The 15,387-nt window shown below is 33.5% G+C and overlaps 1 protein-coding gene and 1 long non-coding RNA gene across 4 annotated transcripts; one reads left to right on the forward strand and one right to left on the reverse strand.

Moving 5' to 3' along the window:
- Positions 1-72: 72 nt before the first annotated feature.
- On the reverse strand, positions 73-14,390 carry LOC122839751 (interferon alpha/beta receptor 2-like). Of its 3 annotated transcripts, none has more exons than XM_044131678.1 (7): positions 14,225-14,390; positions 12,869-12,998; positions 7,546-7,721; positions 5,321-5,481; positions 1,759-1,921; positions 1,563-1,642; positions 73-844 (listed from the first exon to the last, which is right to left on the reverse strand). In XM_044131678.1, exons 1-7 carry the CDS (start codon positions 14,262-14,264, stop codon positions 749-751), a joined length of 846 nt encoding a protein of 281 aa, XP_043987613.1. In that variant the 5' UTR covers positions 14,265-14,390; the 3' UTR covers positions 73-748. The 3 variants fall into 3 exon arrangements, with proteins under 3 accessions (XP_043987613.1, XP_043987614.1, XP_043987612.1); XM_044131679.1 differs by having other exon boundaries at positions 1,528-1,642; positions 12,869-13,001; positions 14,225-14,387; XM_044131677.1 differs by having other exon boundaries at positions 12,869-13,001; positions 14,225-14,385.
- On the forward strand, positions 11,070-14,675 carry LOC122839752. The gene is made up of 2 exons (XR_006372099.1): positions 11,070-11,301; positions 14,439-14,675. It is a non-coding gene; the product is annotated as an uncharacterized LOC122839752 (long non-coding RNA).
- The last annotated feature ends 712 nt before the right edge of the window (positions 14,676-15,387 follow it).

Raw genomic sequence — 15,387 nt, forward strand, 5'->3', positions numbered from 1 at the left:
ACATTATAAAGTATCCCCAATTATTGGGAGTAAATTATGATTTTAAAAACAAATGTATGAAACAAAGACTTGGAAAATTCACAATTTATTGCATTCTTATTGCATTTACCATCAGTTAAAAGGCTCAGAAATTTGTTCCTGCACAGACATAGAGAAGAATTGCCATAAAGAAAAAATAAAATATATTTCTGAATTTAAAAGTTTGGATCTTCTCAAATCACATTGTCATCAGAATCTGCTCAGATTTTTCACCAAAGTTTAAATATCATTGGATTATTGATCCAAATGATTGATTTCTTACCTCAGTTTGTATCTGTGCAGATTCTTTTACAGGTGTGCGTCATTTGTCTCAGAAATCCAAAACACAGCTTTATAAAAGTGCAGGTACTTTTTGCAAAAGATAACATAAATCGTTTACTTTTTCCAACAAAATAATAAGATATAGATTTTTACACATTAAACATACATTCTGTTACTGAAGGGTTAAAACACACTGGCAGAAATTTCTTCAAGAAGAAGGAAAAAAAACATGTTTTAACCAAAGAAAATTAAAATAAACCTCAGTGAAAAAAGATAAATAAAACCCTCTGTGCTGATTATTTTACAGTAATTGTATAAAAATCTCCTCTGGCAGGTGAGGAGGTTAGATGTCCTGAGTACAACTTGATTATAAAAGTAAACATTAAAAAAAAAGTTCTCTTCAGTAGAGGAACTCAAATTAACTGAAATCCTGTTTCCTCAGGATGGTTTAGGTCGTAACGCCGTCCTCCTCTGTGAGAGAAGACATCAGGCAGGTGTAGGACTGCGATCTGAACTTCATGGAGGGCAGATGCTGATTTTTAACCTAAAGAATAACAAAAACAAAAAAATATCCCATTTAAAGATGTTTGTGTTGCTGACTTAATGAAGTTTAACCACAACATCCACCATTAAACTCAAAAAGATCAGACTGGTGCACAAAAAAGGCTAAATTAATGTTTAACTGCACTTCTCTATCAATGCTAAACTTAAAAAAAAAAAATCACTAACGTCAAAAATGATCCAGGACTTTACTACAGCAGAAAGCAGTAAAATTAAAACACTTTCCAATTAAATTCTCCAAAATAAAATACCATTAAATTTACTGTAGGTTATCTGATTAAATTCAGTCAGTAGTTGGTTGGCTTGGAAAGCTGTTTTTTAATAAACAGAATAATCATTCAAAAACAACTTTTTATATCTATTTATTATATTTATTCAGAAAAAATTACCATAAATTTACGTTTAAGATAGTCAACAAACCTAATCAAGAGAAACTAAATGAAATTTAGATGTAAACATTTCTATCAACTTCTAAATAGATGCTAAATGTTGTGTTCTGCATTTCTGAGCATTGAATTACTGAACTAAAACAAAAATAAAGCGGTCTAATATCTTAATCAGCCGTCCAGAGACTGATCCTCTGAGTTCCTCCTGAGTTATTCTTACTTTAAAGTAACCAAAGCGGCCATTTTGATTCCCAGCAGGGTGTTCTTTGTGTGAACTGACCTGTTAAGGTGTCGTCTCAGTAATTCCAAGCTCACCTTGCTGCTGTAGATGAACCGGCCCACGAAGATGACCACCAAAAGAGTAAATCCCCCCAACAGGCCAAGGACCAGGAACACTGAGGGACGGCAGGACGAAACAAGTCAGAACCCCAAAATATTCACATCGAAACAGCCAAATTAATCAGACGTTTTGCACTCAGATGCAGGAATAGCGTCATTTGAAGAGGCGTACATGTGTGCTGGGGTGGAGGAGGACTGGTGAAGGCGCAACGGTATTCGCTGGGGACGCTGTTCCGGTTTATGAAGGACTTGAAGGAGACGGAGACGCAGTACTCCACACCTGGCTGCAGGTACGAGATCACGGTCTCCTGCTGGTAGGACTGCTTCAGTCTGAACTGAAACACAGAACGGAAACGACAAAACGTCACCAAAGAGAGGATGAAGATGGTCACGTGGAAGATTGGTTGGAAAAAAAATTAAACTGTGATAAAGAGGAGTGAAATAGGATCAAGAGTTGCACAACTTGACATTTTGAAAGTAAATTTGCTCAATGGAAACAAAATAATTTAGAAAAACAAATTTTTCAAAAGAGGTTTTAGTGCTTTGATTGCGTTATTGAAATTGGTTTATTTCATAATATTGAAATGGAAACAATTTATTTGCATCACAGAAGTCACGTGACCAACAACCGGATGTTGCCACTAACCCAAACTCCAAAGAGGAAGACGACAGGAAGTAGTTGGAGGATGATGGCACAACATGATTTTAATGACTTATCGCATGAACAAACTTAATCACGTGTGATTTTAATTGGGTTTCTTATGTAATGGAAAAATCGCGTTTGCGTTTGATGTTTTTTTTTTTTTTTTACCTTATCAGAATATTAAATATGTTTCCATTATCAATGTAATTGCACAATTTAACTTTTCAAAAATAAATTAGCTTAAGGAGGAAAAACAAATTTTTTGTTAAAAAGTTTGCCGCTGGGATGACGAGGTTTTTTGGCCGTATTGAAATTGATTTCTTTCACAAAGTTGTAATGGAAACTTTTTTCTCATCACACCAATCACATGAACAACAACCGAATGTTACTATTGGAGGAATACTTCACTCTAAGCAGAACACAATTTCGGTAAAGTTGCAAAATAATCATAAAATTTAAACTGTAAAAAAAGCATAAAAATACCAATTCAGTTTGGTAAAATCCAACTTTCTGCAGGCGATTCTCTCCCTCCTTTCTCTAAAATCACATTTTGTCACATTATTTTCATAACAATTTTGGTAAAAAATAATTAATGTATTATGCATATTCCTTAATAAAAACGGTGTCTTCAAACATACACAACAATTCTCAAATATGGTGAAATCGCCAAAATTAATTAATTAATTTTCTTTTACAACCAGTTGTTTTACTGCAATTTCTGTGAAATGGTGGAGGGCATCACTTCCTGCTTCACAGGAAATGTCGAGCTAACCAGGAGTCAACTGCTGACTTCCAGTTTCAGTTACACTGAAACTGGAAGTTCAGTTCCAGTTTGATCAGCAAAAGAACTGCAGTTTGGTTTGAGAGCACAGTTTGATCAGCTCAGAAATATTTAAACAAAATCATCAACATGCCTGTTTTAAATTATTTTTTACATTTTTTAAGATGGTGAAATCGTCAAACTTTGAGCTCTGCTAAATAAAAAAACAACACTTCATCAGCAGGTCTTAAGATGAGCTGAAAAACATCACATGATAAAGAGGAAAAACAACCACAGCGGAAACGTCAGAATGATGACATGAAGTCTGTAAAATACCCGAAAACAACCAGAAACCAAACACAGCTCGTCACAAACAGGCCGGAGAACCACAAAGACGCAGAAATTAATGGTTCTGGGTCAGTTCGACCTTTAAAGTATTCACACCCACGCTCTGCCATTTCATCCCAACCTGCTCTGAAACCACAAACAAAGCATTTATTTTTTTACCAGTCACAAGTCATATCTCGTCATATTTCTTATCAATGGCCCCAAACAAACCCCAACCAGTGGTGACCAGGTACAGCGTAAAGATAATATGTAGTTAAAACACATAAAATTCAGCATTTTAAGCTACTTTAAAAGAGAAATAAGCTGAAAGCAGTGGTTAAATTGAAGTCACAGCCAGTGCATTGCAAAGAATATTCACACCAATTGAATATTTTCACATTTTTATCATTACAACCCCAACTTACAAAGTATTCAACTGGATTAGATATTAGCTACATGAAGTAGCTATGCTTTTCCATTCAGCTTTCCTTCTGTATCCATAAACAAACTATTTCCTCCCAACTTAACCATTGCATTCAGTTTATTTCTCTATCAAAATAGTCTAAAAATGCTGAATTTCACATATTGTGTACTTTCTATTAATTTTTCAAGGTTTTAAATTTCACAAGATTAAACCACTGTCTGGGGTTTAATCAGTGGTTTAGGTTAGTTGATAAAGAAATATAACAGATTATGACCCTTAATAGGAGTAACATCTACTACAATGCAAGAAATATTCACACCAATTTAATATTTTCACATTTTGTCACATTATAACCCCAATTTACAAAGTATTCAACTGGATTAGCTGTTAGCTACATGAAGTAGCTATGCTTTGCCATTTTGATCCGACCTGGTTTCATCCTGTTTCCTTCAGGATTTGTTAAATGGAAGAAAAAAATAGGAAAAAAGTCACATGCACTTATATTCATGATAGAGATACATTCAATCCTGGAGAGAAAGAAGCAGAAAAACTCAGCTGGTAGAGACATGGCCCAGATTCAGATGGTGTAACAGGAGAAACCAGCAAGAAACAATAAAACCAAGCAGCTGAAATACTGAAGAGGAGAGGAGAGCAACATCAACACCAAGTGAAACCAATCAGAGGAAGCAGAAAACAAAGAGAAGGAGAATACCAAACAGAGGAAGCCGAACGACAAATCTAAGGCAACTAAACCAAGGAGGAAAACACAAGAATCAAAACCAGAACGCATAGAAAGAAGATAAACTTGAAGATAAACTTGGTAAGACAGAAATGACAATAATAAAAACCCAAACAGTGGTGGATTATCATGACGTCGCTGTAAACACAGATAACAAGTTAGAGAGATTCTAAATTATTGCTAATCCAAGCAAATACCAGTTAACATTTGGATGATACAAAATGTCCTGTGGAGAGAAAGGTGTGAAATTATAAATAACACAAAATATTAAAGGTAATGTTTCAAAATGATCAATTCCTGAATCAATCACAATAAAGAGGAAGAGAACTAAAGTAAAGAGGCACTAAGGCATCGGTTAAATTCACCAATCTGTACCTCCATATGAAAACAACAGATTACAATGTCTGTAATAAGTCATGGTGTATCAGATTATTTTTCATTTTAGCTGAACCTTTTCATTCATTCTAGAGATTAAAATGTAAAAAAGGCAAAAACAATGGATTCAGACTGATTTATTTTTAAAAAACAACTCCAGTATTAATTTTATTTGTTGTTTTGTTACTTTATATTGGACATTTAAAATGTCGTCCAGTTCCAATGTCAAATATTCATTAATAATCTAAGTTTAATGATCTTTGAGAGGGTGAACTTACTTGCATTTTTAACTTGAAAATGGGCTCAAAACAACAATATTGTCACTTATTGCACAAACGTGATTGTCCAGAAAAATTTGTTTTCAAAGCAAAGATGATGAAACGCAAATGAGGGATGCCTGAAGAAAATCCACATCCAAACTGTTGTGAAATAAAGAATAAACTGGATTTTTGTCAGGAACTCTCACCTCGGCGCCGTCTCTGGTTCTCCTCACGTTCAGCTCCATTTCCTTGTGCAGGTCCTTCAGTTCCTCGTTGTGATAGGAGGGAGTCCCCGGGCCGTCTCGGACCTGCAGGACCAAACAGTTCCCACAGCCGGATACGGAAAACTCAGGCGGTCCCAGAAACGCTGCGGAGAAGAAGACATAAATCTGCTTTAAGGCTTTAAACTCATAAAAAGCTCAAGTTACACTGTAAATGTGAGAAATATTAATAGTGTAATTACTGACATTGTCAAATTAGAGGCAGTTAAATCGTTTACTGACAGATTTTTATCACTAAATTTTAGAATAAACTGTTAAGATTAAGTCAGAGGAAACACAAGGTTCTTTGCTTGGTTCAAAACTTTTTAAATTGTGGTTAAATCACAAACGTAATGCTACAAACATTCTAAAGGTCACTTTATATGCAGATGACACCATTCTATACAACTATGATAAAAGTTGAACCAGGTTCAGATTACAGTAAAAAAAGGGAGTTAATTTTGAACAAATGGTTTTATACAAAAATATTATGCAAATTAATATGATTAAAATACAAAATGTGTATGTGTTATATTTATATTTATATGTTTGAAAAGTTACAGTCAAAGCTTAGCAGCAATCATTTGGGTTATTTTTAAAGTAATAGTTTAACTATGTAGCTCATTCATTTGTACATCTCTCAGATATACTAACATTTAATTAACAAACTAAATATTCAGTTTACAATGTAATACTTAGTTAGCAAGCTAAATATCTTGTTTTAAAACTAAATAATTCAGATTAGAGCTAAATATTTTGTTTGTACACTAAATATTTAGCTTTCCAATTAAACTGTGACATTTATAAATGAATGATTAATATGGTGAAAATATGACTGTAAAAGTGAAACCCTATTTTTTCACTTTTATAACAGGCTAAATAACCAAAATTAGCACAGTTCATTTTTTGTTGTGTTTCTTTAGAAACATTACTTCATACATTTGTGATTTACGGTGAAAGATTTGAAAAAACATATAACTGTAATATTAAACCTGTATACAGACTGTAATAAATGTTGAAAAAAAAAATGTAATTAAAGAAAATCAGATGATAGACGAAGAAATTAAAGAAACCGTGGATGAAATTATAATAAAAACTAAAAGTAAGGACAAATGTTAATGTGTAATAGGAAAAGCACCAAAAGGAGATGGTAAACAAATATGTAAACAAATATGTTAACATAGTTAGATTTAATTAACAGTATCTGTGAAGCTGAATATGTTCCAACGTATATTTTCAATAATATATCTCTGGTGTTGATGTTTTCTTATAATTTTAGCTACATAGTCTGTAAAATCATGTAGGTGTAACAGTCCTATGCTTCTAACTACTCTACTGTTTACACTGCAAAATCACAAAATCTTACCAAGTATTTTTTTTGACAAGTTTCTAGTGTAAATATCTTTGTACACTTGAAACAAGACCAAACTAACTTACGAGTAACTTTCCATCGACACACAGGAGATTGTTTTAAGTCGATAATTCCTTAATGATGATGAAAAAGTACTAGTTCTATGGGCAAATTATTTCAATTATAATGAGACATTTCCACATTTTGTAAGTGAAATAATCTGCCTATGAAACTAGAACTGGGTTGCTAGGCGATGGGCTGGGCCTGGTTGCTAGGTAACAACACAGTCACTGCATTAGAATTCGGAATAATTCCAAATTCTTTGGAAATCCAGAATTATTTATTGTTGGTAGTTAGATCTTTGGTAAATAATTCTTTAATATTGATTTTAAAAAGTACTATCTCCATTGGCACATTATTTCACTTATTACAAGACATTTTTTTCCATTTTATAAGTGAATTAATCTACCAGTGGAAGTAGTATTTTTCATTAAGATTCAAGAATTGCTGACTTAAAATAAGCTAATATTTCTTGCTAAAAAGTCAGTTGTGAGTTAGTTTTGTCTTATTTTGGTTGCAATAAGATATTTGCACTGGAAACTAAACCAAATTACTTGGTAAGATGTTGTGTTTTTGCAGTGTATAATGCTATCACGCATTAATTTATGGTCATTTATGTTGGAGAAAACAGATAAATCATAATATCATGTCACAAAATGATTGGTAAATAAATGATCCTGATAATAAATCAGATGTTTTCTGTATTCATGTGTTTTGTTGAAACATGTCAGGTCTGTATGATGATGTTCGGTTGTCTCACTGTCTTCCAGAGGGTGGAACAGATTCGATGAGGTCCAGTTGGAGGTCTGGTTGGTCCTTAAGGCTTGGACTCGGGCCAAGTAGTAGCCAAACATGTCCTTTAGTTTGCTGGTTAGATTGCAAGTCTGTCCGGCTGTCAGCTCGGCGCACTCAGCCACCGTTTTCCATCGCTGCTTCCTACACAGAGAAAACCAACAGGCAGTTAGAACGGAGCGAGGGCTGCCGTGTCACACTACAGATATTAATGTTTCCTAAAGGCTGAAGCAGGAAACTCACAGCTTTTATGAAACTTTCACAATCACTCAGAAAGAAAAGCGCTCGATCAGAGGAGCTCCAAGAAACAGAAATGAAACTTAAGAGCAGCTCTGTGGGGAAATAATGGAAACATCAAAGTGCAATGAAGGATGATGATGATTGTGCGGACGTTTAAAAACCTCTTGAGCTTTTACCCATTCACGAGTGTCTCCACTCATTTCCACAAACCTCAGCCATGTTCACTGTTTCATATTGTTTTATTAGCTGCAGCAGAGTATGAATTATCCCACAACACATTCACAAATTAGATTAATATATATAGTTTTATTTTCTGGGAAGAGACATACTGTATTTGTTGTCTGGATCACTTCCCTGCAAAATCATAAAATCTTAAAGTTTTATTTTTGTCTAGTTTCTATTGTAAATATCTTTGTACACCTGAATTAAAACAAAACTAACTTACAAGTAGCTTTTCAGCAAGACATAGAAGTTTTATGTTAATAATAATGAAAAAGTACTAGTTCTACTGGCAGATAATTTCAGTCATAATGAGACATTGTTTTACATGTAAATGAAATAATCTGCCTGTGAAACTAGAACTGAGTTACGGAAGAGTGCCAGCTGAATGTGATATATATTAAATAAACATGTACTTTTTCATCAAAAATGGTCCAAATGGTTTTCACTTGGACCCGCTTCCTTCGAGGATGTCTCCAGCTGGCAGAACTGTGACAATAATAATAATAATAATAATAATAATAATAATAATAATAATAATAATAATAATAATAATAATAATAATAATAATAATAATAATAATAATAATAATAATAATAATAATAATAATAATAATAATAATAATAATAATAATGAAGGAAGTGGTTTGCGGTCTAAGAGAGAAATTCAAAAAATTGATTGTTTTACATTGATAATAAGAAGGAATTACTGACGTAAAATAAGCTCATATATCTTGCTGAAAAGTTACTTTTAAGTCAGATTTGTCGTATTTCAAATGTACAAAATCAAATCACCAGCACAGCAGCAAAAGTATTTAGATAAAAAAATTAAACAAAAATTCTGACACAAAACCATGTTTAGCTGCATGTGTTACGGCCACTGACCTCTAGGGGCTCTCTTTATGAGAGAGCTTTTCTTTGTGTTTCAGTTCCACCTGGCTGCCACAGGTGTAAGGTGTTGGAGCTCGTCAGCCACCCCATAAAGAGCGCCGAACCAGAGATGTCAGATCCCTTTTTTTTCCTTGGGCCTTGATCTGATGTGATCATGTCGGTGAACTGACTTTGTTGAGACTTTGGATAATTGTGCTGTGAGCATTATGTGAAGATTCAAGTTCCCTTCTAGAAAGTGTTTTTATTTTATAATTAAAAGGGGGGTGTTTTGTTTGTTGTTTTGGCCTTGGAGACCCTGAAGCTTAAAGCTTCCCTGTACATGTTTATTGTGACTGAGATTTTATGTTGAACTATCAATTAAACTATCTTTTTGCTACTGATGCCAACTGTTTAGGATACTTTATTTTGTGTTACACCCAGTGCCAGTATTTACCCTTGGTGGTCTTGGAGGGCGGGGGTTGTAACAGCATGTCAATCGCAGAAGTGGGTAGTAACTAGTTACATTTACTCAATTACGTCCCCTCAAGTAACTTTTTGGCAAAAATGTACTTTTACTTCTACTTCGGGAAAAATATTTGCAAGTATAGCTACTCTGACTTGAGTAAAATTGACAAAATTTAAACAAAAATACACCAGACAGAAACACAAACCTATTTTTGCTCAATTTAAACATATATTTGCTCAATTAAAAGTCAAAAGTAGCCATCCAAGAAATCACTCCTGTAAGAGTATTTGGTAAAAAGGCGAGTTAAGCACTGAGTAACTAATTAAAATATAATTTAATGTGTAAACATGATATCACCAGATTGCTTTTATATTGCTTTTCAGGTCAACAGAACTGTTTGTGAATCCAAATCTGGTTCTTATTTTTTCCAAAATGCAGAAACAAAAAAAAGGTTTTTTATTTAAATCACATTTTTAGCATTTTTCTAAATAATGGATCAATTCAATTAAAGCTTGAAATTCTCAAATTTTCACTTTGGATTGACCTGAACTGCACTAAAAAAGAAAACAGACTTAGTGATTAGATTTGAATGAGGACTTCGGCTAAATTTAGGAGAACATTTTTTATTCTAAACATTATGTTTAGTATAAATAGGAGCAGATTGTAATGAAAACATTCTAAATTTTCTTGAAATTATTTGCTTTCATTAAACTGCCATCTAGACAAACTGGGTGGCTGAGAGTGACGAAACCGTCTGAAATGTTGCTGAAAGGTGATGGTTGAAACGAAAACTAAACCAAAGCTCAGAAACCTCAAACATGACACCTGGTTATATGCGTAGTTTTCAGTGTCAGCTTCTAAAAAATGCAGTCTCAATTTAGGTAAAGGTTAATTTCTGTAATTATTTCAAATGAAAAAAAATCTGCAAAAGAAACACCAGTTATACACATTTCTGGCACCATTTCATTTCAGTCTTCAACATCAGTGTAGACAAATCACTCCCACTTTGTAATGCTTATTTTTGACTGTTCATGTGCAGAATTTCACCAAGTTGGGACTTAAAAAATAAAAATAAAACTGGAAATTATGTGAGAAATTCCTGCTAATATGTCTAAGATTTATAAAAATAAAGGCTTCATTTTGGGAAAAACAAAAATTTTCCTCTAGAAAATACATTAAAGTGAACAGTATTAATCAGATAAGATCTGATGTGTCTCTACTTTATCCTGTTTGGATATTTTACATTATTATTCCCATAATGGAAAAATTCCCAACTCAAATGTTCACCATTGACCTAAATAATGATGTCATAACATTGTTCCAGCTCATTTTCTCAGCAGGAACCAGTTAAACCTTGTCAAAAACACTATAAGATTGTTTACTGCTTACTGGTTTCATTTTGGGGAAACAAACAGAGGAAATTATTTTTAAAAATCCAGAATGGTATCATCTGGTTTGTGTGGAAGAATCACACCTAACAGGCAAGTCTCCATCTGTTTCATATATAACGAAAAAAACCTCATAAAAAAAGTCTCAGCGGGTAGGGTTAGGGTACCATCAGGTAGTTGGCAAACATTCACCAACTACCTGATACATTAATATTAAAAAGAAGAATCTGATCATTAATTAACATAACAACCAGATAAAACTGCTTAGTGACTGGTTCCTATGGAAACTCAGAACGCATCCTGAATAGTTAACGCTTTCTGAACGCCAAACCGCTAGCTCCGCCCAATATTAAAAGTCATTTTAATCCGTTCAGCTCATTTAATTTCAACCGAAGCGAGTTGAAATAGATGGAAATGTAGAAATGTGAAGAAGGGGAACGAAGATGAGGAGGACTAGACGGAGGGAGAGCCGAAAATCCGTCATGTTTGCGCTTCTGCTAGTTTGAAAATGCTAACCGGAAAGGAAATTCAAGCTGTTTACGGTAGGCATCAGGATCATAACAGATATATTACATCGGTTTGCTATAAAACTTTAATTTTAGACATCTATTTGTTATCTTTCGATTTGTTTTTATTTCGTGCTAGCTCTAGCTAATTACTTTAGCTCCTGCTAATGGGTTTGGTTACAATGATCGGCCAGGAATTTGAAAAAATGGCGACCTCCGAAGGCAAAAAATATAGTAAAAATATGCAATTTAGAGATTTTACTTATCACAAACACCAACTTTTAGATAAACAGCAAACATATTTAGGCCAACATGTTTCACAATCTATGGATTCATTTATAGATTAACATATTTCCATGTTATTTTATATTTGGGTCATATTTAAATGTCTTCCAATATAACACTTGTTATTGTTTTTTATACAAATTTTATATTGCTTATGGTTATATTGTATTTACTAATATTCAACACTTTGGATGGAATAGCTTGTGAACAAATACGTAATTTGCCCTGCTTAATAAAGTATATTACATTCTTTCTAGTTGTGGATCCATTTAATGGAGAGCCCACAGCATCACTCTTTTTATTAGACATGCAAACAAAAACAGATGAAAATGTAAAACCCCAAACAAACACATTAAAGTAATTATTGAATCTTCTGGTGGCAAAATGGTATTGTTTTATGTCTCTAGGAGATCAAATCAGCTAAAGAGACTCTTAGTTGACCTTCAAAATGCCAATTTAATGAGCTAAGGTCCACCTTCAAACTCTGAATGTAGTTTCTGCTGTGAAGTAAGACCGGATTTTCCCTTTTTCGACAAAAGTCCTTTACTAATTCTTTGTACCATCAGCAGTAAAATTCTACTTTTTTTTTCAAACTCTTCAGGAAGGAGCAGCAAAACGACACTGACATTTGCACTTCCTGTTGTAATTTGTGGTGAAAAATACGTCACAAAGGCTTTTGATGACGTATCTGAATCCAGTGAACAAAAGTATGTTTGTCTAGTTTCCTGAGGAAATACTTTAGTATACTTTAAATTAAACAAAACCAACTTACAGGTAACTTTTCAACAATAATTGGGAGCTTGTTTTAAGTTATTGATTTAAAAAAATACTGGTTACAAGTGAAATAATCTTCCAGAGGAACAAGACATTTTTCCTGTAATAGAAGTTATAATATTTTTTGCTCCACTGGCAGATTTTGTTACTTATAACTAGCACTTTTTAATCAATATTAAGCAATTATTGACTTAAACAAACTCTTGTAACTTGCTAAAAAGTTACTTGTAAGTTAGTTTTGCTTTATTTCAACTGAACTAAAATATATTTAAGGTACAAACTAGACAGAAATAGACAGAAATACTCAAAGTGTTGGAAATTCAACCAAGAGAAACAGAAAATTAGCTCAGGAATAAACCTTCTCTGATTATTTTACCTGGCAACTGTTGGTGCAACAACAACAAAGGAGGAAAGGTTAAACTCCAAATATGGTCACACCTTCACACATCCACTAATTAGACATTAAACCTACTTTTAAAATTAGAACGAGTCATTCTGTGCTGTACTTCTGAAGAAGGTCAGTGAATTTTTTCTTGGGCAGTACCTGGTGCTGTGGATCTGGACCGTGAAGCGGGCGTCTGGGGGGGTCCGTGGGTCCGGCCAGAACCTCAGGATGTGCTCCATGTTGTAGGAGGTGATGGAAACGTTGGCCGGCGCTGGGAGGGAAACGCAGACTGCTGCAAAAAGATGCAGAGAAACATTCAAAAAACACGGAAAAACAAAAATACAGACTTCCTTGTGGTCAAAACACAATAAGCAGAGGTGGCAGAGTAGCCAAAAACTGTAATAATAGTAAGAGTAGAACTATATGAACATATTTTTACTGAAATGAAAGTATAAAGTGGCCGTCCATGAAATTACTCAAGTAAGAGTAAAAAAGTATTTGGTAAAAAGTTTACTCAAGTGCTGACTAACTGATCAAATGATCAATCATTTAATATTTAAAAATTACATTATCAGATGCACCAGGATATAAAGATATGTGGAAATTTTGGTATTTTAAAGATGAAAATGACAGTAGTTCATATAAAAAGGCAAAAGAAAATGTTTCCAAATTAGTTTTTTTTAGCAAAGAACTGATGAAACTTTATTAAAAACTGCAGGTGTGTGTCTGTGTCTGGTGGATTTTTGGTTAAAACATGTTTATTTTTTATTCAGTGGGTAGAAAATCCAGAAATTTTACTCAAGTAAGAGTAGAGATACTTCATAATAAAGTTACTCAAAGTACAGTGCAGTAAAAATACTTTTAAAAGTAAACCTCTTTGCCACTCTGCTGTGTATGTTCATGTTGCAGTGAGACGTATTGCTGTTGCATAAACTTTGTTTTCAGGGTTTCTTTCTGAGCCCATTTTGCCATTTGAAGATCAAGTGAATGCACCCTAAACACCCTATACATTATTACTGGAAGTACTGGTATGCAATACTATATTTAGCAACTTTTCAGACAATAAAGAAATTAGTTTTGGACAAAATCAGTTTTTTTAATAATCTGTAATCTGCCATAAAACTCCCCTAATATTCTGTAGCATTAGTATAAGTTTTATTGGAAAAGTGTATTTTTCCTGAACTTGTTACTTTGCGTCATATTTTACATATTTTCTTTCATTTTGCTCCTTAAAATATTATAATTTTCTTATAAAGGATAATTTTCTAAATGTGATTACATCACCAGTTACTCAGTACTTATGTAGCTTTTTTACTCTTATGGGAGTAATTTATTTACTTTAAAAAGTACAGCGTAGTAAAAAGTAAATGTTTTCAAAAAGTTACTCAAGTGAGTAAATGTAACTATTTACTGGAAATAAGAGACACTAAAGAGTATCAACAAATCAGAGTTAATTTAACGAGTAAGTCCAACAGAGGTTCAGAGATGTTTTGAAGTGAAGGCAGGTGAGTTTACCCAGGTGTAGGAGCAGGAGAAGCGGCGTCCACAGCCCCATCGTCCCCCCATAGAGTTGAAGCTGGCAGCAGCTGGGGAAGCGTTGTTGTCGTGTCAGAGGTAGAAGACGAGCAGTGAGAGGTGATGGAGGGGGGCGGAGGTGTGGGGGCTGGGAAACCAGATCCGTCACTCAAAGTTTCTGTTTCCTGAGAAGTCCCTCCCTGTGTGTCTGCAGCCTGAACGGACGGTGAAACCCAGAGAGAGAGAAAGAGAGAGAGAGAACCGTTTTGAAACCAGAGGATCCAAACAGCACAGAGAAAGTCATGAGATAAGATGATCAGATGCTTTTTTAATCTCTAGTTTAACTCCTGTAATCCAGGTTACCCTGCACTGCAAAAACACAAAATCCTACCATGGTTTTTGTTTAGTCTATACTTTACCTAGTGCATTTGAAATAAAATGTCTTGCAGGAGCTTCTTTTAATAATTCCCTAATATTGATTTTTTTTATAAGTACAAGTTACACTGGTAAATTATTTCACTTATAAGAAGAAAAAAATGTCTGATAGGTGAAAATCAATATAAAGGAATTGATAAAACAAGGTTTTTAAACATCTTTTTAAAAACTTACTTGTAAGTTAGTGTTGTCTTTTTTCAAGTACACCAAGAAGTTTGCACTAAAAACTTGACAAAAATGCCAGTAAGATTTAGTGTTTTTGCAGTGCAGGAACATCTGTTATCATACACTGCAAAAATAAAACTTAAGGATTTCTGGTTTAGTTTCTATTGCAATTATCTTAGTGCAGTTGAAATAAGACAAAACTAACTTTTCAAAAGTTATAGGAGCTTTTTTAAAGTAAATAATTCATGAATATTGATTTTTTTAAAGTACCAGATAAGTAGTTTCTTTTCACTCTAACAAAACATTTTCCCTATACCCTAAATAATCTACCAATGGAATAAGATAATTTAACATCTAGTTCCAATGGCAGATTATAGGTGGAAGTTTTTCATCAATATTAAGAAATGAAAACAAGCTCCTTATCTTGTTGAAAAGTTCTTAAGATTAGCTGTATTAAGATATTTGCACTAGAAACTAAACCAAAAATACTTTGTAAGATTTTGTGTTTTTGCAGTGTATAAACACAATATAAACACACTGTTTGGATAAATAAATCCAGAAAA

This window comes from Gambusia affinis, linkage group LG11 (assembly GCF_019740435.1).
Source record: "Gambusia affinis linkage group LG11, SWU_Gaff_1.0, whole genome shotgun sequence".
Classification (NCBI taxonomy): Eukaryota; Metazoa; Chordata; class Actinopteri; order Cyprinodontiformes; family Poeciliidae; genus Gambusia; species Gambusia affinis.

What these genes read in the sequence shown, in the direction of transcription:
- LOC122839751 (XM_044131677.1), bottom strand. Translation starts at nt 14,264, where the DNA reads ATGGGGCTGTGGACGCCGCTTCTCCTGCTCCTACACCTGG. An exon ending in TCTCCTGCTCCTACACCTGG is followed by an intron (nt 13,002 to 14,224) that starts GTAAACTCACCT and finishes ATCTTTTTGCAG; the next exon opens with CAGTCTGCGTTTCCCTCCCA. An exon ending in GTCCAGATCCACAGCACCAG is followed by an intron (nt 7,722 to 12,868) that starts GTACTGCCCAAG and finishes TTCTCTGTGTAG; the next exon opens with GAAGCAGCGATGGAAAACGG.